Source organism: Leptodactylus fuscus, chromosome 1 (assembly GCF_031893055.1).
Source record: "Leptodactylus fuscus isolate aLepFus1 chromosome 1, aLepFus1.hap2, whole genome shotgun sequence".
NCBI classification, from domain to species: domain Eukaryota; kingdom Metazoa; phylum Chordata; class Amphibia; order Anura; family Leptodactylidae; genus Leptodactylus; species Leptodactylus fuscus.
Genome location: NC_134265.1, coordinates 94,926,183 through 94,949,564, shown reverse-complemented (window position 1 = coordinate 94,949,564; position 23,382 = coordinate 94,926,183). Strand labels below are relative to the sequence as shown.

At 44.7% G+C, this 23,382-nt stretch overlaps 1 protein-coding gene across 2 annotated transcripts; it reads right to left on the bottom strand.

Annotated features, from left to right (window-relative positions):
* Positions 1 to 1,708: 1,708 nt before the first annotated feature.
* KMT5A (lysine methyltransferase 5A) lies at positions 1,709 to 16,088 on the bottom strand. 2 transcript variants are annotated; one of them, XM_075274295.1, is made up of 8 exons: positions 15,950 to 16,088; positions 10,353 to 10,450; positions 8,938 to 9,097; positions 7,589 to 7,784; positions 5,365 to 5,452; positions 5,119 to 5,178; positions 3,704 to 3,894; positions 1,709 to 2,567 (listed from the first exon to the last, which is right to left on the bottom strand). In XM_075274295.1, the coding sequence occupies exons 1-8, from the start codon at positions 15,957 to 15,959 to the stop codon at positions 2,357 to 2,359; spliced, it is 1,014 nt and encodes a 337-aa protein (XP_075130396.1). In that variant the 5' UTR covers positions 15,960 to 16,088; the 3' UTR covers positions 1,709 to 2,356. The 2 variants fall into 2 exon arrangements, with proteins under 2 accessions (XP_075130396.1, XP_075130404.1); XM_075274303.1 differs by lacking the exons at positions 10,353 to 10,450; positions 15,950 to 16,088 and adding an exon at positions 10,451 to 10,632.
* Positions 16,089 to 23,382: the final 7,294 nt, after the last annotated feature.

The window sequence follows — 23,382 nt, the reverse complement described above, 5'->3', positions numbered from 1 at the left end:
GAAGACGCTGCTGACGAAGATGGAGGCGGCGCTGGAGAGAGTTCTCTCGCAGCATTGGAGACGCCCCCAGTGCTGTTTGAGTGCTGGGGCCCGTTCCCCCCTTGTTGCTGCTAATTTGCATACCGAGAAAAAATGGGATTGTAAGCGAACAGCGGCGCGGAGAAGACGACAAAAGGTAGGAGGCGAATGGCCTTTCTTAAGGCTATTCCGACGTGGTACTTAGAAAAAAATCATGTCTGAGTGATAGGATCCCTTTAAGCCACACTGAGGGCAACTTGAATTAGTAACAGAAATTAAATAGACATTGGTGTAAAGCTGGAGATATAGATTAGATCTTAGATGGCTTTCATGAGGCTGCTCGAAAGATGATGGGAACGGTTTCATGAACTATTTCGAAGAATGGCAGCAACAGACTTTTACAGCGCCAGAATAACTGAAGATGTAGCCCCATCTGCTTCAATTATTCCAGCTCCGTTTGAGCAGCAAGCTTTATAAAGGGAAGTATGAATGTGAATAGTTTTCTAAAAGGATAGAAGAAATGCTGCATGTTTTCTGTCCGAACGTTCTGGTGGAAAATCTGCAGCATATAACTGTAACTACAAAGATATTATTAGCATTTCGATTCTTTTTCCCGATGGTCACTGTGAATTGCACCCTTGGCAACACCTAAAGTTAATTCTACAGCAAGTGCATCAATATGTCTAATAATACATCGCCATGTGTAATAGATCTGCCCAAGTTATAATATATTAAGCTTTACAAAAATCTCTGTAAATAATGTGAATTCAGTTTCTCCTTTTGTTTCTTTATCAATAAATATTTATTTCCCAGAATCCTCTTTCCAATGCAATATAAAAAGTCTTTACAATGTCATATTTTACACATACTGCATAAAAAAAAAAATCTCACTATAGCAATCTGTACAATAATAGCCTATAGGACATCCTGGACCATGAATCTAACTGCCTCATGCACAACCATATTACTGATCTGAACTATACCCATATAAATCCATGTAAATATACCCATATAAATCCATGTAAATATACCCATATAAATCTATGAGTTTGTATTGTACAACTTCATCAAAAAAGTCTCCTCAAAGATTCATTCAATTCCTTTAAAGGAAAATAAGTTATTGGCAAGTTCTGTTGGATGCAGTGCTCTTGGGGGGGGGGGGGGGGGTGAAAAAAAAAAAAAGTGCCACATTGATACATGGAGTGCTTGTACACAATAGTACAGAGTTTGAGAGACTTAGAGCCATGTACACACGTGATCACACACGTTCTGCCACATGCCCATGTGGAGGAGGCCTTATGCCCTATTCACACAGCTGCATTAAAAGTAATTCATGTGACTGACAGACTTTTTTTTTTTTTTTACCCATTTTCTTGGATCCCTCTATAGACCCAAATCTATCCAATATATGTGAAAATGGATGAAGACAGAAAAAGTCTCTCAGTTTTTGCTCCTTGGTCATCTAAATGGAGACTTGGTCATACAGCAAGTTCCCGGCCAGCCATATTTTATATACTGGCATTTAAAAATCTTACACTAAAAAAAAAAAAAAAAAAAAGTTATCTTTCCACCACCTCTGTTATTCAAACACTAACAAAAGCACCAAAGTCTGAGATAACAGGTGGCAGGTCACATCCCATAAACCTGTGACTGTGGAACAATACAGAAGCGGTGTCCAAAGAAATTCACATTTGTTTAAAAGCGCCTCTTATGACTAGCACATAAAATGATATAAGATGGATAGCTGCAACACAAAGTAACATCTGTACAGTGAATAGCAGGGGAGCCTTCACATACAGAGCCTGAGCCTATGATTACAGCTGATGGAGCTGGTTTTGCAACCGTGTAGCTAAAAATACAAAAAACGTTGCACTTGCCATGGTCACAATTGTGGCAGAACTATAGTTATGCTTCCAGCATTAGACATGATTATTCCAGAATACAACCTATGCCGCCATTATACCAAGTAGGGTGAAAAACTATTCGGAAATCTACAGTTAAACGTGTCAAGTAGAAGAGAATATTGCTTCACTTATATACAAAACAGATTGCCTCCTCTCATAGCCCTGTTTTTTTGTTTTTTTTCTGGCATGTATTTGCCACCAACAAATACTTTTGAGGAAAATTATTGATTACTATGTAGGCCCAGTATAAATAGTAAAACAGGTGCATATCAATGAACTGCATGCTCGGGAAGCATAGACTTCTCTATGAGAAACACCGAATAAAACTAATCTCACTCTCTAAGAATGCCGGCACTAAAGGGAATTGTGCACAGACAGAAGGAGGGAGTATAAAACCAATTCTAAGCAAGCTGTAAAATCCAGTAGTCCATAATTTAGTTTTTCAGCCATGGATGTGCTTCAATGGAAGACTTGCTTCGATCTCCATAATCATACAACAGTTCCTCTCCTGTCTTTATGTCCCTTGATGCAATTAATATAAGGTGAGGTACATTGTTGATATCATGTAGCTTTGTATGGCAATTCCCATTCTTGCTATGATTTATTAGTCTTCCCAAGCGGTTGGTTTCTTTTGTAGCATCAACACTAAAGAAAGATTAGAAAAACGTTAAATATAGATGAGATGGCGTAATTGAATAAGCTTAATACCTCCAGGTATATCCTCCCACTAGATGCGAGCTGAGTGTGGAAAGCTGCAAGGAATGCTGGTAGTACAGTTGGCAAGAGTATTTTATGTACAAGACATAGACCTATCAGTGAAGGAGTAGGAGGGAGTTGGATTTACACCGTATTTAAAAAAAAAAAAAAAAAAAAATTTATAGTTATTGTTAAGCCAAAGACTACTGCCAGTAGCAAGAACGGTGTGGTCACTCAATCCACAGACTAATGTGTGCTTTTTATTTTAATTGTAACCAGTTCTTGGCAATTCTGACATATATATGTATTTCACCATTTTACCTCAATTGCAGTTAATGGCAATTCTTTAGGTCATGCCCCATTTAAACAAAGCCCCTTACTCATCTCTCCTGGGCTCCGGCATGGCTCTTCACTATTAGGCCTTCTGACCAACGTTAGGGACGGCTGAGGTCCAATGACATTGGTCACGCATTGCCTATGCGCCATGTGATCTGGCTTCAACGGTCCCCGACGTCAGTTAGAAAACCTGACAGGAGGAGCAAGACTCTGAGCCCATGAAAGGTGAGTAACACCGATTATGTTTGCCACCTCCTCTGGGCCCCTGCTTATTATACTCTGGGGCAGTGGTGTAACTAAAGTTTTGTGGGCCCCAATGCAGTCTTTTGGGCTAGTAATGGGTGGGATCGCTAGGCTAGGGAGACAAGGAGGGGGAGTGCAACTGAGTGAGAGGGAGCAGAGTCAGAGGAAACTAGTGTAGAAGCTCCACAGCAGGAAGTTACACCAAATAAACAAATGCAGAGGATGCCAGCAGCATCCAGAGACACCCAGAAATCACTCCAAACACTGCTAAAGGTATATGGGTGTACTTATTAACCCATTACTAGCACTAAAAGACCTTTCTATATAAACAAAAATAAAAAACACTCCCAAAAAAAAAAACCCTTTAATCATCCAAACCTAATTTGAGTACAATTTTAGCTTACTGACCAATACCATCTTTTTTCAATGTAGTTACACCTGAAATATAACCTTTCAAATAATATTTCAAATCTACTTCTTGCTGCATATTAGCCTCGAATACGCACCAGTAGGTTTTATTCAAGTACTGAAAATAGTACATGTAGCAGCCCGTGGAGGAATCCTGAGCATATAATGCCTCGCGCCTTTTAGCATCTGTCGTTTCGATAAGGTCTCCATGGTATTCCACTACATATTCACCACGCTGGAAGTTCCGAGTTGCAATCACACCTCTGCCTTTACCATCAATAATGTCAACCTGGCCAGAAAGAAGCGGAATTATGCCATCAGTACGGAAGGTTTTCTGAAAGTGCTCAGTAACAGTTCAGAGACCATAAATTAGATCAATATCACTTTTTTTTTTTTTTTTTTTTATAAAGCAGCTATCCTGTTTTTATTAATATACCGTATATACTCGAGTATAAGCCGACCCGAATATAAGCCGACCCCCCTAATTTTACCACAAAAAACTGGGAAAACTTATTGACTCGAGTATAAGCCGAGGGGGGAAATGCAGCAGCTACTGGAAAATTTCAAAAATTAAAATGGTTGGAGTTTTTGGGTGCAGTAGGTGCTGGGGAAGGGGAGGGGGTGTTTTGTTTGTCTGTCTGCCCCTTCCCTGAGCTTGAGGACTTCTCCCCCCCCCCCCACACACACACTTGGAATTCAGCCTGGCTGACTATAGGGGATCTGCAGTGCTCCTATTAACCCACCCCTTCCTGACAGAACAGGAGCACTGCAGATACCCTATATTCAGTAGACTGGGCACTGTCAGACACAGGGATACCTAATGTGTATATGTGTCACAGTCATTTTCTACTTTTGTGTCTATCCTAGGGAAAGGAGGGATTTAGAACTTCTAATTTTTATATTTTTTTTCAAGCTTCTTTTTTTCCCCCACTATTTTATGGGAGGTTCTATACATTGATATTGCTGCTGGTCATAGACCTTACCCCCCTAAAAAAAAAAAATAAATAAATTTTTTTTTGCTGACTCAAGTATAAGCCGAGGGGGGCTTTTTCAGCACAAAAATTGTGCTGAAAAATTCGGCTTATACTCGAGTATATACGGTACTTGTATAGCGCCAACATATTCCACAGCGCTCTACAGACATGGTCACTCAATGTTCCATATAGGGTTCACAATCTAAATTCCCTAACAGTATGTCTTTGAAGTACAAGAGGAACTCCATGCAAACACGGGAGAATATAAACATCTTGCAGATGTTGTTCTTGGTCAGATTTGCACCCAGGACTGTAGCACTGCAAGACAACAGTGAGATAACCACTGAGCCACTGTGCTGCTTCTATTAAAAAAGTATTTTGTTTCTATGGGATTTACAGGCAATTCCTGTCATCTGATCCACCCATTTCATTTGCCCCCTTCTTGCTAGTATTTGCTGCAATTTGTTAAAGCTGCCTATATGTTTCCATCACCTTTGGCCCGAAAGCTAGATTAACCTCAGACATGGTGCAGTACAGACCTTCATCCCTTCCTCTTTGCCGCTTAAAATAAGATCATCTATTCTCTTCTTTTCTTCTGTCTGAAATAAGGAATTGAGAAGACAATCAGGAACATTGGGGCAAGTTCACACAGTGTTTAATCGGAGTGGATTATGAGGCAGATTCTCAAAACCAGCTCAAAATTCCATCCAGATTCTGCCTCCTATCGCTTGAAAGGCAAAGCTGGATATTTTTTTTTTATTTTTTAAAACACTACTTCTAGTTACCTCTAGATCTTTTTTGCTTTTTCTGCAGCTTCGTCTCACAGGGAAGTAATCTGTAACTTTTCTGCTTGGAGATTTTGTTCCTTGTACCCTAAAGAAAAAGTTGTAAAAAAAAAAAAAAAGTTATTGTATTTGACAGAAGTCTCCGTAGGTCATCAATACCTAAAATTTGATGGTACCAAGGATTTAAAATAGCTTAAGGCTTAACATTTGAGCAGAAAAGCATTTGTCAGAGCCTCTGCAGAACGCAACAATTATCAGTAATGCCACATTAGAAAAGCTATAGTTTGGTATAATTCACCTCACCCCCTGTTCTTCATCGGCTGCCCCCCTCTGCCAATCCCTTCACTGGCTACCTATTGCCCAGCGAATAGAATTCAAGCTACTAATGTTAACATACAAAGCCATCCACAACCTGGCCCCTCCGTATATCTCTGAACTAATCTCCCGCCACCTGCCCACACGTAACCTCAGATCCTCCAACGACCTCCTACTCCGCTCTGCCCTCATCCGCTCCTCACACAACCGCCTCCCGTGCATCTCCCATACTCTGGAACTCCTTACTAAGACACATAGCACTGACACCTACAATCACAGGCTTCAAGAAGGCCCTGAAGACTCACCTATTCAGGAAGGCCTACAACCTCCAATAACACTATCACCTCACTGCCATCTGTACAGTCTCCCCCTCTCCTTCTGTCTCTACCCCCTTCCCTCATAGATTGTAAGCCCTCCCGGGCAGGGTCCTCTGTCCAACTGTACCAGTCACTCATTGTTAGTATCATATCTGTTTGTACATTTGTGTACTGTATGTAAACCCCCAAATGTCAAGCACCATGGAATTAAATGATGCTATATAAATAATAATAATAATTATTATTATTAATAAATCACCAGTATCAGCATACAGAAAGTGCTGTGCGCAAGAGAAATATGGATGGGTTTGTAAATGACTTCATGATTCCTGATAGGTCAGCAGTTAGTTGATCAATTGTTGTCCAGGGTCTTGGAGTCTTAAAGGGGATGTGCACCATCAATTTTTATGAGAAACATTTTTAAAGAAATTTTGGTGAGGTTTTTTCAAAATTTCACGTTATCCATATTTTCTTTAAAAAGTTGGGGCAACACAGTGGCTCAGTGGTTAGCACCACAATCTACACACCGAAAGAAAAAAAAAAAAAAAAGTCCTAAAAATTCTGACACTGGCTACTAAGCCAAATAATTTGCTCCATCTCACAGAAAGTCAGACAATTTAGACAGTAGCAAGAGATGGTATTGCAGGATTATTATTATTTTTTTTTTAAATATATATATATATATATATATATATATATATATATATATATATTAAAGTAGTAGAAGATCCTGTCTTCACACGGGCATATTTCATTTTGTTTGTGTATTGGCCACACTACACGAACAGTTCAGAGCCAGAACCTTGTGAGTTGTTTAAATACGTTTCAATTTCTAAGAATGCTGACATCCAGTATGGCAGTGCAGTATAGGTACAGTCTATTTATGGCTGTGCTGTTATGGGAATTTGGTAAATGAAACGTGAAGTTATATTGGCTGATACACGTCATACGACTGAATATTTAAGGACCTGCGAACTGCTATTGACTAAGACAGGTCCTAAATAGCTTGCTAGCTATGTAAACCTGGTGTAAAGATGTGTGTATGTCAAGACTGAAGTACCTGCAAGTTTTCATTGGTCCATGAGCATCATGTGTATCTCAGTTTGGATAGGAGTGAAAAACCTGCAATTGGTTGTTTTAGAAACGTGAAGTAAAACTGTGTATGTGACCTTGTCAGTGTCATCCACAGAGCCCTTTAAAGCTGACCTACAGCAGTGAAGATAAATGGCTGGGTTGTTATGGAAACTTGGAGTAAAGCTGTTTGCATGTGGAGACTAAGCGCCTGTGAGCTTCTATTGGTGGATAAGGGACATGTGACTGTGTGTATGGCAGTTGGAATAGGAGTTAAAGACTTGCAGGCTTGTATTGGCTAATGCTGGTCATTGTTTTGGGAATACTGTATCTCAGAAAAGGTATGTCCTAGACAAATGAGACCTGGTCTAAAAACTCAGACACTAGATAGATAGATAGATGTAACATGAAAAATGAAAACACTAACAAAAAATTTTATTTAAAAAAAAAAAAAAAAAAAAAAAAGAACGGAAAACAAATTCAAACATTTTTATCTGGGCAGACAGTCATGCCATACTCACTTCCTTCTGTTAGATTTTGCCTTCACCATCTTCTGAGGCTTCGATGTCTTGTCAACAAGTGGTAACAGTGATTTCTTAGGAGTTTCAGAGGCCGATTGTTTCTGGTCAGGACTAACTTCTGTAGAGTTACATTCGTTCTGTTTGTGTTCAACGGCTTTTGCCAGTTCTGATGTGGCAATAAGTTTTACTTTCTCAACTAAAAATCACATACCAGATAAAAGTATTAGCATCTGTGCAAAGTGAAGCAACTTTCTATATACAGTTTTCACCAAAAACTTCCTTTTCATTTTGCTGCTGTGGAGTCTTTGGAACATCTTTATCTACCTGGTTATGTTGCTAAATCTAGAACAGATGTGACAGAGCACTGCTCCACTTCGTTCTCAGGCTAGGTTCACCTGTGTGCACGGGTCTCCGTTATTCAGGGCCGCAAAGGGAACCCAAATGACAGAGCTGGACCGCTAAAACACTGGTTACCTGCAGACCCCATAGACAATAATGGGGGGCTGCTCAGTGTCACAAGTGGATTTAAAAGGTAAAACCTATACATAGGATTAACTTCTCTCCTTCCTGCTGCATTCAATTCTGGCCCAAAAGTACCAGCACAAGAGAGAAGCGATCCCATACGCTGAGTTCAGACAGGGTTCTTTGGTCACGATTTTGACACGAAATCCGCATCAAAATCTTGATAAAAAAAAAACGCCTCCCATTGAAATCAATGGGAGCTGGTCATTTCTTTTTTGCGAGCGGTTTGTTCCCGCTCATGAAAAAAGAAGAGACATGCTCTTTCTTCTGGCAGATTCCCCCTGAAGACACTCCCTTCCGACTAGGCCCATTCATTTGGGCCTAATCCGGAGTGGAATGCCGCGACTTGATGCTGGTGCACTGCATTGGCATCCAGTCGCAGCTACCCATCTTTTGGTCCACAATCTGAGGCGGCCTCCGCGTCAAATTCCAGACCAAAAAACCCCGTCTGAACTGAAATGTGTACAGAGTCTAAGGGTAAGTTCACACGAGGTTTTTTTGGTCAGGATTTTGAGGCCGTATCTGCTTCAAAATCCTGACCAAAAAGACGGCTCCCATTGAAATCAATGGAAGCGGCTCCCGGAAAAAAAAAAAACAAAAAACGGACATGCTCATTCTTCAGGCCGAAGACGAACCAGCCTGAAGACTCTCTCTCCTCCCGACTAGGCCCTTTCATTGGACCTAATCTGGAGCGGAGTGTGCGACTGGATGTCGGTGCAGCGCACTGGCATTCAGTCGCGGCTACCTGTTTTTTGGTCCGGAACCTGAGGCGAAAAACCCTGTGTGAAATGACCCTAAGGGAATTTATGTTATGTTAAATAAATTACCTGAATCTGCTTTTTTGCACACATCCACAGATGCTTTACCCAGATATTTGCCTTCATTATGGATTGTTGAGTTTTCTTCCTGAAGAGGCGGCCTTGTACTGGCAGATTTAGTAGGACTCATAAATGAGAAGATTTTCGGCTGTCCCCCATGTCCCAGATCCTGGTAAAACAGAGATTTGTAAGAAAATTTAAATTTAACTTAACTGACAAACTAACCAGTTATCCAGGCAGTTCTGCGACGGCACGAAGCAGCAGGGACATTAGATCCAGTAACAACTACACTTGCATATTGCCTGGTCACGGCTATAAAACCTGCACGACTTTGGGATTTACACTCTTGCTAGCTTAGCAGGAAAACACTAAAAACTCCCCCCATGCCAACACAAGCCATCGCAACAGCTGCCCCCGTCACTCGAAACTAAACATTACGACAAATAAAATAAGAAACCCGTTTTAACATTACAAATGCACACAGACAATAAGAGAATAATAGGAACATAAATATACATTAGTGCACATTACCCTTAATAACCTGCAGATAAACAGTGTGCAAAGGAGCTGAAATGCATCTGCTTATTTAGGACTAAATTAGTCTGATCGTTAAGGGGTTAAGGCCATTTTATATAGCAAGCCGCAGGCTACAGAAAGAAGTGCGAATTCTGAAGGAGGACGCGATACGCTGTAAATGTGCCCATTGGAGTTGATCCCAAATATACACTGGCAGCAAGACGGGCAGCTGCTAGTAATGCCCATATTGCATGGGGACTATGGCTGTGCATGGAATCAGCAAATATATTACTAGCCAAGTGATAGATCTGATAGCCCGGTAGAGGAGCAGCTTTATTTCTACAAAACCCATTACTCTAAACTAACAAATCTAGGTCTGCTCCCTGCGGTCGTGTTCCTAATTCACATAAGCAGTCAGGGCTGCCCAGTACTGGCAATGAATGCCACAAGATGGCAATGTGTAACCTGTAGAAAGCTCTAGAACAAATCCATGTCTATTGCTCATGCAGGAGTCGCAGAGACCCTCACAGGGTACGACAGCCTGATGGAAACCATAGCCCAATGTGTGAAGACCCGTTTACATGTAGCAAGAGGTCGCCACGCATGGGATGAAGCCAATATTTTGTTCACTGCTGGCTGCTCCATGTACCCAGATCTGTAACCTTAATCCCATCCAGTAATGCTGCAGCCGCCATCCATATACCCCACAGTCTAGTACCTGTCCATGCCCCTCTAGTACTCACTCCCCCAGACCCATCACCAGCCATAGACAACTAGTTCCACTAGTTTTTCACCTACAATGCGGCAAACTACATGTAGGGGGCGCCCAAGCGGCAGCGATCTATACACGGGCTCCTAGTCAGAACTTGGATCAGCAGCACAAACAAGACAGTTTCTAGCCCACCGACCCCGTTCATTTTCGGGTTGTTCTCATTGGTTCCCCCACTTCCGCAGGATTCCGGTGCTTCCCCGATTCTTCCGTCGCTGGGTTTGGACATTTTCTTACCTAGGAGACAGACAGGGAGGGTTTGTTTGCGTTTGTTGTAGTGGGTTTGGTCAGCGACTTATGACAGTGCCTAGCACCGCCATCTTTAAAGGGCCAGGAGGCGGGGTAGCAGGGGCGGATCAGGCCGATGCTACCGGAAGACAGAGCCCTCCCGCCCTCCACACACCGGGCACCGCGTGCACCTCTGTACGCAGCGCATATCGTGGGTGCATGTGCTCAGACAACGGAAAGTGCGGGAAATGTCGGTTACTGAGCAGACACCAGGCGGAGGGCGGCCGCCCATAAACACAAGGCAACGTGGCCGAGGGGGCTGGGCAGGCTGCACACCTACCTGCGACATGATGTGTGCGACACAACTACCACTAGGTGTCCCTGGTCCAGCCTGTCATGGATCACAGATCTGCGAAAGCTGCCTCGCTGAGAGGTGGCCCAATAACACTGATGGCCCGGCCATTCACTATAGGGGACTGGGATGGCTGAAACCATGCACAGTCAGTCTCTTGTAGTTGTACCTTCATATATGTCCTAAACCCATAAATAGAGGTAGTGGGATCCCTGACTTGGGGAGACTGTGCACATCTGGGTGCACCCAAAGACACCCATTAGACAGGCTTCACATGGGTGACTTTGGTCTGTCTAATGGCTACTGTATGTCACCCCTATCTACTCCAGCAGTTATAGGAAGATTTCTCCTCTTATAATGTCCTGATTAAAGGGGCTCTATCATTGGGAAATGCCATTTTTAGATAAGCACATCCTTGCATAGGCTTTAGAAAGGCTATTCCACATCTACCTTTAGTATGTAAATTCCTCAGTAGATTTTGAATACGTCCGTTTTAATTTATGTTAGGGGGGGGTCACACTACCGTCAGTGTCCAACAGCTAGTGTCCGCTACTAATGTCCATTCAAAATCTTGTGCAGACATTAGCAGCGGACACTAGCTGTGTCCGTGACATTTTGCATTGATTTAAATGGACATCGGGTGCGTTCTTTTACAGTCCATGTCTGTCCTTAAGTGTCCGTTCCCAAAAATGTCCGACTTTTCAAGCGGACAGCAAAACCCGACATGTAGGTTTTTGCAGTCTGCTTAAAAAGTCGGACATCATTGGGAACGGACAGTTAAGGACAGGCACGGACTGTAAAAGAACACACCTGGTGTCCATTTAAATGAATGCAAAATATCACGGACACAGCTAGTGTCCGATGCTAATCTGTGCAAGATTTTGAACGGACAATTAGCAGCAGACACTAGCTGTTGGACACCGACGGTAGTGTGAATGCTCCCTTAATGATCTTAGATCATGCACCGTCTGCTCTATGCGTATGTATAGCAGAGGCCCCTGTGGTAATGACTCGTCTCTGCTGTGCATACACATAGAGCAGACAATCCACACAGACACTTCCGGTGCATGGTCTAAGCTCATTAGCATATGGATAAAAATGCACTTATTCAAAATCTACTGAGGCAATTTACATACTAAAGGTATGTGTGAAATAGGGGGATGAGGAGCCCTGCACAGAGGAGAGGAAGCATTCTTTTCTCTGTGCATAACCTGAATGTGACCCCAGGAGGGGAATGGCATGGATTTTAGCCCTTGTTACCCCCTCCTTTCAATCAGAGAGCATTCTATACTTTTGCTCTCTGACTGTCACATAATGTAATTTCCCCCCCTGAGCTTTACTATTAGAGTATTATGTAATACCCTTTAAACATAACCAGGAAGTTTATTGGTGCTGTGACCCAGGCATTTACCATTGTCCAGGTCACAGCACCCCCCAAAAAGTTGAACCAAACACATATCACATACACAAAGTCATGAATAAAGTTTACACAATGTTGTAAGCAGCCATTTTCTTGTGGCCGGCGGGCATGCGCAGTCGGCTTTGCCCTTGGCCTAGAAGTTTGAAGCCACTGCTGGAAGAAGACACAAAAAAGACCCGTTCCTGAAGAAGATGAAGGCGGCGCTGGAGAGTTCTCTCGCAGCATTGGGGATGCCCCCAGTGCTGCGAGAGAACTCATTTGCATACCGACAAAAATCGGATTATATACCGAATGGCGGCGCGGAGAAGACATCTAAAGGTAGGAGACAAATAGCCTTTCTTAATAGAGATGAGCGAGTACTGTTCGGATCAGCCGATCCAAACAGCACACACCATAGAAATGAATGGACGTAGCCAGCACGCGGGGGGTTAAGCGGCCGGCGTCAAAGCGAAGTACCAGGTGCTTCCATTCATTTCAATGCGTGCGTGCTGATCGGATGATCCGAACAGTACTCGCTCATCTCTATTTCTTAAGGATATTCCTACGTGGTAGGCAGAAAAAAAAATTGAGTTTTAATGATAGGATCTAGAGATGAGCGAGTACTGTTCAGATCAGCCGATCTGAAAAGCATGATCCATAGAAATGAATGGAAGCACCTGGTACTTCCGCTTTGACGGCGGCCGGCCGCTTAACCCCCCACGTGCCGGCTACGTCCATTCATTTCTATGCGAGCGTGCTGTTCGGATCGGCTGATCCGAACAGTACTCGCTCATCTCTAATAGGATCCCTTTAACTCTTGTTGTGCTGGATATTTTCACATATATGAGTGACTACTATTGTCACTCACATTACATGTGTTTTAAATGGGTATACATCTGTCTAGGTACTGTGCACAATTGATTAATAGCACTACTACCGTGTTTCCCTGAAAATAAGACAGTCTTATATTAAATTGTCACTCTAAATATAGGACCTGTCTTATTTTCGGGGGGTGCCTTATTACAACCGGCAGTCATGCCGGCACTTCCTTAGTGGAGCGTCAGCATGACTGCCGGTTGTAGGTAGTGTAGGGGAGGGGGGAAATTATCATACTTACCTTTCCCTTCTTCCTAGCAGCGCTGGTGCTGCTGTTCGTCATGGAAGTGGTGAACGGGGCTTAGCGAGGCTTCGGGGGGTGGGGCTTAGCAGAGCTTTGCAAGCTCCACTTCACTGACACAGCAGCCGTGCTCTATGCTCCGTGTGCACAGGAAAGCCGGCTGCTGTGTCAGTGAAGTGGAGCTCGCTAAGCCCCGCCCCCCTAAACCCCACACACCACTGCCGGGCATGCCTTTTTTTTCAGGGGATGCCTTATATTAGGCAATTCAACAGAAACCCCCGCATGCCTTACTTTCAGGGGGTGTCATACTTTCAGGGAAACACGGTATATGCCTTTGACTATACTTTACATGTGACCCTGCAATCTCCACTTGTATGTCGATGCGATTTTCTTTTAATTATTCCGTTTTCCCTTTTTCGGCATTTGTAATATTAATAAAAGTATTTTTTGGATTATTATTACTTTGTCATTATATTGATACAGATACCATATAGGTTCGCAAATTTTCCATAGACCATTGGCAGTGAAAGAGTTAAAAGAAAACAAAACAAAGAGTCAAAGACGGATTAATCCAAACACTCATTCAAAATGGTTACACAGCAGATAACTGAATCAGTCTTTTCATACGCATTAGTCAATGGGGTAACGGCCAGCGTCTCCGTATGTGTAATTTACATGCTGTGATGTCCAAAACCACAATAGTTTTGGAAATTGCAGTATATCCGCTGCACATATTTTTCCACAATGTGTGGATAGGATTCACTAGAATCCTATCCACTTTGCAGGGGCAGCTTAAGCCACGTGTGGCTCTGACCTAAAGGGTTTTTATGGGGAGATAAAAAGTTCTAGGTGCCTTACACTAATGTTTGGGTTTCCGTTCTTCCGGTCCACTTGGGGACCTGAAAAACGGAAATCCTTTACGCATAAAAAGCAGGTACCTGCAGAAACCCATGGACTCAATAGACTATAATGGGGTCCACCAGGTTTCCGCCTGAAATCAAATAGACTATAATGGGGTCCACCAGGTTTCCGCCTGAAATCAAAGAGAAAAGTCTCCACCTATTTTAAGCCGAACGCTAGACAACCCTTAGACTACATTTAACACGTTGTCGGAGGCTTCCAGCGTAGAGCAGATCTAATATTATGGTTGAAAAAGTCCTGCAAACGGTGACACAATGACAAAAACAATAGAATCTCAGTGGACCTCATTATAGTCAGCAGGCAGGCACAGCAGGGTGCCAAAAGTCTCTGCGCCAAGCCTCCTCTGCTGATGTCATAGCACTAGGGCACATAACTGGACCGCTTCTACTATATGTACAAGCAACAGAAGAAAAGCAAAGTTAGTGACACAACAAAGCCAGACTAAAATGCTGAAGACTTTGCACTCCGCTAATGCAATAATTGGGGGCTCTAGGGGACATCATCTATATCAGTATGTTCATATCCACCCAAACATGCTGTACACCCAACTCAGGAACTGGCATGTTTATGTAACGCTGCTTTCACACGGTTCGGTCAGTAATTTTCATCAGCGATTGTATGCCAAATATAGGATTGGGTTAAAAACACAGAATGGATACAAATATTTCTATTATACCTGATCTCTGTAGTCACCATTCCTAATTTTAGCTCACAAACGCTGGGGAAAAAAAAAAATAAAAAATCAGTGTTGTGTGAAAGCAGCAGGGGGCTAGTTCACCAGGGGCCAAAGGGGCGGATTTTGACAGCGGAATCCACCCCTTTACAATGGTGGTCTATGGAGACCACTAGCGTTCTTTTTTCTGCTATCGGCAGAAAAGAAGCGAGCTGCCCTTTCTTCAGGTGGATTCTGCGGCCCATTCATTTGAGCTGACTCTGGGGTGGGGGAAGCCACGACCGCAACATCGTGGCAGGCGGGTTTTGACCATATTTTGTCGTTCCCCCACCCCCGTTTGAATGAACCCAGTTTATATAAAAAAAAAAAAAAAAAAAATAGTTTCATTGATATCTATAAGGCTGTGTGCAGACTGTTAATTCACCCCGTTGTTTGACTAAACACTATAGATATGCTCACACTACTCATTACAGATTGTCGTTATCAGACATAGGAAGAAAACAACGGTAGTAGAAAAGAACTTTGTCTTCCGTCAGAAAAGAGAAAACATAATTAGGAGAAAACTTCCATCATGTTTTACACGTCTATGAATATGGACGGACTCAGACGGAGACTACATCTGTCTATTAAATAACAGTAGTGTGAACCCCTCCTAAGGCTTGTTTATCCAGTAGAAGGCACCAATGGGGCACCAGCTGAGTGGTTATTATTTTAACACATCAGGATGCGCAGACTACATTACACGAGCTAACTTGCACACTTGTCAGGATACGCACAGTACATTACACGAGCTAGCCGCACACTTGCCAGGATACACACATTACGCGATCGCAGATGTGGCTCATCTTGGACTTCCATCAAGGACATAGTATATAGCAGAATATGCTACTAGTGGTGACAGAGAAGAGGCTATAGAATAGCTAGTGACTCCCAGCAGTCCTAGAAGGCATCCACTGAGCCGTCCTGCACAATACAAGTCCTAGCACAAGAGACCACTGCCCGGTACCACCCACCAGTGACCACACGGCTGCACAGAAGCTCGTTACCTCTCCCCATGATGTCTCCGATGCAGATTGTGCGATTCGTGCAATAAATTCCAAAGCGCTGAAACTAAAAGAAAAATCGCCAAATGAACCTCTATTAGCCCGAACCTCGCCGGCCAAGTTTAAAGCCCCACACGCTGTAACTACCGAGTTAGGGGAGGAGTAGCATACAACATCACCGCCCACCTCACAGATGATTGGCTCAAAATGATGTTTTATTAGCTTATGCAGTGCTTCTATTGGTCAGAAGAAAACAACCCGCCCTCCGACGTGCCCGGCCTTCTGTATGGTGCTTGGTGTTTAAAATTCCGCAAATGTATCCTATTGGTCGAGGTACAGATGCATCTGGAAGGTGATTGGTTGTCTGAGAATACCATGAGCGCGGCCGGCAACTGCACAGAGGATGCAGGCTGAGCACGGCTGGTTAACGACTTTATTACCAGACATGGAATGATGTATATCTGTAACTTGATGTTGTATATGCTATGTAGTGTGTATATATATATATAGTGTATATGCTATGTAGAGTGTATATATAGTGTATATGCTATGTAGTGTGTATATATAGTGTATATGCTATGTAGAGTGTATATATAGTGTATATGCTATGTAGTGTATATATTGTGTATATGTTATGTAGTGTATATATAGTGTATATGTTATGTAGTGTATATATAGTGTATATGCTATGTAGCGGTCTTCCCCTCACTAAACTCTCCCCTCTACAATCTATTCTGAATGCAGCGGCCAGGCTCATCTACCAGGCTAGACGCTACAGCGATGCCTCTGGTCTGTGCCAGTCGCTACATTGGCTGCCTATTCAATATAGAATAAAATGTAAAGTTATCACCCTCATCCACAAGGCTCTCCATAATGCCGCACCTCCCTACATTTCCTCCCTCATCTCTGTCTACCGCCCAACCCGTGTTCTCCGCTCACTCAATGACCTAACACTTACATCCTCTATTATCAGAACCTCCCACGCTCGTATACAAGACTTCTCCCGAGCTGCACCACTTCTCTGGAATGCTCTACCCCGGACAATCAGATTAACTCCCAATTTCTACAGTTTCAAACGCAAACTAAAGACGCATTTTTTCAGACAGGCCTATCACAATTCCTAATGCAAACCCTTCTTGATGCCTTTTCAGCCTAACATATTTGTCCATGCTCTATCCACATGTTAAAGGACACTACTAGTGACGGCCCATAAAGCTTTGTTTGTGTAATGGCTGCAACCTCTATTACAAAATTGTCTGAACACTGTATAAGCAATGCCGCCCCTCCTACCTCTTGTGTCATCCTCTCTACCTCATAGAGTGTAAGCCCTCAGTCCCATTGTGTGAAATGACGTTCTTTGTTTTGTATCTGTCTGTATCTGAACCCTACAAATTGTACAGCGCTGCGGAATATGTTGGCGCTATATAAATAAAATTTATTATTAGTGTGTATATAAAATCAAATAGGCTTTATTGGCACATCCGAATGGATATTTGGCATTGCCAAAGCTAGTAAAGTGTGTGTGTGTGGGGGGAGTTGGAGTCGAGGGTGAGAGGTGGGGGTGGGGTGGCTGATTTGGGGTATAACAGTCTGTGGAGTCTCAACTTCCTCTTAGTTGGTGACCGCTATATGGGGAGGTGGGGTGGGGCAGGTGGTTTGGAATATAACAGTCCGTGAGGTCTCATCTTCCTCTTGTTTGGTGACAGCTGGACACGTATTGGGCAGCGATCTCCACAGTGGCCTCTTCTTCTCCCAGTAGGATGTAGAGTTCCCTCTTCTCGTCTGCATATATAAAGTCTGGGATGTGGACAGAGAGTCTTTGGTAGTAGACGGCCCTCACAGCTGAGTATTTGGTGCAGTGTAGCAGGAAGTGGGTCTCGTCTTCTAGGGCCCCTTGCTCGCAGTGCTGGCACAGTCTATTCTCCAGTGGCTTGTACGTCTGCCTGTGTCGCCCCGTCTCCATCTCCAGGTTGTGGGCGCTCAGTCTATACCGGCTCATGGTCTGTCTTTGTTTGGGGTGGCGTATTCTCTCCAGGTAGGTGGCCATGGTGAAGTCTCTTTGCAGTGACTGGTACACGGTGAGTTTCTTGCAGTTATTTATTGTGCTTCTCCATTCCTCGATGTACCGCTCTTTGTCTCTCTCAATGACTCCTTTTATTTGAGCCTTGTTCAGGGCATGTTGGGGGGTTTGGCTTGGCAGATGGCTGATGCTTGGTTGGGGGGTATCAGTTTTTCTCTGGGCTCTGTGGCTCAGCCAGGCTTGGTGGTGGTAAGAGCCAGGACTGCTGTCCTGTATGTGTTTCCAGAATGATAGCGCCCTTTTCTGTATGGTGAGCCATAGGGGGAGTCTGCCTAGCTCTGCCCTGCAGGCCATGTTGGAGGTGCTGCGATGGACATGAAGCAGGTACTTGCAGAACTCCAGGTGGAAGTTCTCTGTTGGGCTGAAATCCCACTTTGACTGGTCTGGGTAGGTGGCTGGGCCCCAAACCTCACTGCCATAGAGAAGGATCGGAGAGATGACTGCGTCAAATATCTTCAGCCAGACCCTCACTGGTGGTACAGTTGTCTTCTGATGGCATGGAAGGTTCTGCAGGCTTTTGCTTTCAGGGTTTCTATTGCTGCTTTGAAGCTTCCTGATTGGTTGAGCTCCAGCCCCAGGTAGGTGTAGCTGTTGGTTTTCTCCAGTGTGGAGCCGTTCAGTGTTAATTGTGGGTTGGGGGCTTTGTTGTGGCCCTTCTTCTGGAATACCATGACTTTGGTCTTCTTGTGGTTGATGGGTAGGGCCCATGTGGTGCTGAATTTTTCCAGCACTGACAGGCTTTCTTGGAGGTCTTTCTCAGTGGGGGCCAGGAGTAGGAGGTCGTCGGCGTATAGCAGGAACTTTACCTCCCGATTGTTCAGGCTGAGGCCTGGGGTTGGTGAGGCCTCCAGGGCTGTAGCCAGTTCATTGATGTAGATGTTGAAGAGTGTTGGGCTCAGGCTACAGCCTTGTCTGACCCCTCGGGCCTGTTGGAAGTATGCTGTCCTTTTCCCATTCACCTTCACACTGCACTGGTTTCCGGTGTAGGAGCTCTTGATGACGTCATATGTTCTTCCTCCTATTCCACTCTCTTAAGAGTTTCAGGAGCAGGCCTGGGTGCCATACTGAATCAAACGCCTTCTTAAAGTCCACGTAGCAGGTGAATATCTTGCCTCTTCTGGTGTTGTGGACGTGCGTCTTGATGAGGCTGTGCAGGGTGTAGATATGGTCTGTGGTGCGGTGGTTTGGCATGAACCCTGCTTGGCTCTTGCTTAGGCCCCCGTGTTGTGTGAGGAAGGTGAGGTGAGGATTCTGTTATTGATGATGCTGTTGAACAGTTTCCCCAGTGTGCTGCTGACGCAGATCCCTCTGTAGTTGTTGGGGTCATAATGGTCTCCATTCTTGTAGATGGGGGTTATGAGGCCTTTGTTCCAGTCTTCGGGGAAGTGTCCAGCATTGAGCACGAGGGTGAATAGTTTTGCCAGTGCCGCGTGTATTGCTGGAGGGCTGTATTTGATCATCTCTGGTAGGATGCCGTCAGGGCCACTGGCCTTTTTGCCTTTCAGCAGAGCAATTCTTTCCTGTATATCTTTTATGATGATTGGCGAGTCCAGAGGGTTCTGGAAGTCTTTGATGACTTTCTCCATGTCCCTCAGTTTGGTGGTTATCTGATGCTGTTCTGGGGTTAGTTCTTCTTCTGGGATGTTTTTGTAGAGACTTCTGAAGTAGTTGAGCCAGATGTTGCCATTTTGGATGTGGAGGGAGTTTTTCTTGGGCTTTGTGCCCATGTGGTGCCAGGTCTCCCAGAATGAGCTGTCCTGGAGGGAGTCCTCTAGTTGCTCTATTTTGTGGGAGAGGTACCTCTGTTTCTTCTCTCTGAGGATGCCTTTGTATTGCTTGCATAGATTGTTGTAGGCTTCCCTCATCTCTCTGTTGTTGGGGTCTCTGTGTTTCTGGTTGGAGACTGCCCTTAGAGAATGTCGTAGAGCCTTGCAGTCGCTGTCAAACCATTTGTGAGACTGTTTGTTAGTCGGTCTCTTGGGCTTTGTCTGTTTCAGGCCTGCTAGTTCTGCCGTGGTGTACAGGATGTTACTGAAGTCCTTCACTGCTCGGGTGACCCCTTTTTAGTCTGGCTGGTAGGAACTCATATAGAAGTTTGTGAGCAGTTCCTTGATTTCGGGTTGGTTAGCCGCATTGGTGTATTCGGTGGCCCGGTGGCTGGCCCATTTAAAGGATGGTGGTAGGTTGTAGAGACCAATCTGGTGGGGCTGCTGTGTGAGTGGCTTGTCAGTGGATCTCATGTACAGCAGGATCTGGTTGTGGTCTGACAGGTGTGTCTCAGGGGTGACTATGAGAGTATCTATGTCTGCTGGGTCTGCGTCTGTGATGACATAGTCCACCACGCTGTTGCCCACGTGGGAGTTTAGTGTGAAGCGTCCCTGAGAGTCCCCTCTGGTACGCCCGTTCATTATGTACAGTCCCAGACTCCGGCACAGGTTCAGCAGCTGTCTCCCGCTCTTGTTGACGACTACTTCATAGCTATTTCTTCTTCTCTGTGCAGACTCCAGGTGGTGGACCTCGCCTACTGGGATGTGCAGGTTTCCATCAGAGGACAGGTAGTCTATCTCTGTTCCAGTCCTGGCGTTTAGGTCGCCGCAGATCAACACTCTGCCTTGGGACTGGAACTGGGCAGATTCACAGGTTCTAGGACCTCATAGATGTCTGGGTTGTGGTAGGGGGACTCTGATGGGGGGATGTATACTGCACAGAGATAAATGTTGTGTTGGTCGTTGAGGATGGAGTTGCTTATTTTTATCCACATGTGGTTGTCACCGCGTTTGATGGCTTTCACATGTTCTTTAAGCTCCTCCTTGAACCATATTAGTATGCCTCCTGAGTGGCGGCCTAGTTTGGTGGTCTTGCTTTTCCGGGCAGCGACAGAGAATTCCTTGTAGCCCATGGGTGTTAGGGATTCATCTTCTGCCCGGGTCCATGTCTCTAGGAGGATTTGGATGTCGATATATTTTAGTCTGTCTATAAAGTCTGGATCGTTTGGTTTGGATCCAAAGGCTGAGGCATTCAGCCCTTGGATATTCCAGCTACTGATTTGTAATGAGCTGTCCTGCAGAGGACGGGCTGGGTTCCTGACTGGTGGCCATGTTGTGGATCCCAGTCTGGAGCAGTGTGTTGCACAGGGTGTTGAACATGGTTTTTATCTCCTCCATGTCTGTGCTCTGCCTTGTTCTGTATGGCACAGGTGGCTTCCGCCCTGGCTTATAGTAGTCCCCATTTCCTTTTTTTGGGGGGAGACGTTGTGTTTGAGATATTTTCCAGCCAGGCAACCTCCCCATGGGTCTTTGTCTTGTATGTTGAGGGGGGTATAGTGTTTGGGTGTGTCTCCTGGAAGGTGACTTCTCCACAGGTTTTTGTCTTGTATGGTGTATGGGCCAGGGATCTCTGTGGAGCATTATGTCTTTAAGTTCTTTGGCCAGGAGGCTGACTCCCTGTTTGTTGAGGTGTTTGTCATCATATAGGTGACGTTTGTCTATGGAGGGGTGTTGTGCCAGGGTGATACCTGATGTTGATCTGATTTTGGATGCCAGCTCTGAATTGATATCTCTGATGATGTGTTCAGAGATGTCTTTTCGTGGGAGCAGAGTTGACAGGATGATTTTACAGTCTGGGAACTGTTGTTGCGCTTTCTCTGCTAGCTGGGTCAGCTGTCCCGCTATCTGTTGGTGCTGGTCCTGGGCCTCAAGGTTTTTTTGTCCCTGTGTGTATGATGACGTGGTTGGGTTTGGTGAAATAAGGGTCGTTGATGACAGCGTTTTCTTTTTCGATTGTTAAATAGCGGAGTTTGGTGACTCTTTTCCCTGGGAACAGTCTATATGTGTGCAGGTATTTGCATTTGGAGTCTGTGATCAGGACAATATCTGGACCCGGTGATCTCCTAGTCAAGACTTGTCTGCTGTTCGGCTGGGTTGTTGGGGTTTGTTCTAGTTCTGATCTTGGGATGGAGGACAGCTCTGGTTCTGTTTTTTGGGTGGGGGGCAGCTCTGGTTCTGATCTTGGGTTGGGGGGTAGCTCTGGTTTTGTTCTTTGGGTGGGGGGCAGCTCTGGTTCTGTTCTTTGGGTGGGGGGAAGCTCTGGTTCTGATCTTGGGATGGAGGGCAGCTCTGGTTCTGTTCTTTGAGTGGGAGATAGCTCTGGTTCTGTTCTTTGGGTGGGGGGCAGCTCTGGTTCTGTTCTTGGGTTGGTGGGTAGCTCTGGTTCTGTTCTTTGGGTGGGGGGCAGCTCTGGTCTCTCCTGTGTTGTGTTTCCTTCTGCTTTGTTGGTGTCCTGTCTGTTGTCTGTCCTTTGTTTCTCACCCCCCTTGTTCTCTGACCCTCTCTCTTGGGTGAGGTGTTATATCTGAGATTTCATGTCTGCTATCACTCTCCACAATTCTGCGTTTTCTTGGCGTAGTTTATGAAAATCACATTCTAGTTTCTGCAGGGCTTCACACCTCAGCCTGGTCGGCTCAGCAATGGTTTGCTTATTTGTGTTGTTGTCACTGAGGTTCCTTTTAATTTGTTGTATGAAGTACGTGAAATCTCTTTCTAGTTCAGATAAGGAGTCTCTGAGGATCTCAAGTGAAAGGTGAGGGGGGTTGTGGCTTAGAGCAGTGGGGGGGTTTGCTGGTGGGTGTTCGTGTAGAGGGGGGTTTGCTGGTGGGTGTCTGTGTACAGTAGAAGGGATGGCTTTACTGTGTCAGTCTCTATGCCGGCAGAGGCAGTCTGTCTTCTGTTTGTGGGTTTGTGCCAGTCTCTTAATCTTTGGAAAGGCATTTTCAAACTGCTGTAGTTTGACTTCTCTGCCCTGTATTGTAATATTACCAGTATTGTATACGGATATACAGGGCCGCCATCAGGAATTTTGGGGCCCCATACAACCTAAGTGTCTGCCCCCCCCCCCCCCCCCCGCCATTTTAAAACTACTTTATTTTGCGACATACCAATTATGTATTACATTTCCCTTTATTTAGCAGCATTACAAGGCTTAATCAGATTCTATTTGCAGGTACAATCTGCTACGTGTGACAGCGCCTATAGAGAGCCAACACCATTTATAAGAGCCCTCTTAATAAATCCTCAGGGCTTTTTCACATTGCGTTTTTGGTCTACGTTGGTAACCAGTCAGAATCAGCTGTCAACTTATCCCTGCACGAAGAACTGGCCATTAAAAAAAAAGGGGGGCCTGCAGTTCTCCGTGCAGGGATAATTGGGGAGCTGATTGTGACTGGTTACCAACGTACCCCGGCAAGGGAGGCCAAAAACACAATGTGAACACCTTTAAAGTGAAAGTCCCACCCCCAAACAGGCTGCTATGCTAGTAGCATAGCGGCCTACATCATTATTAATACAAAGCACACATACCT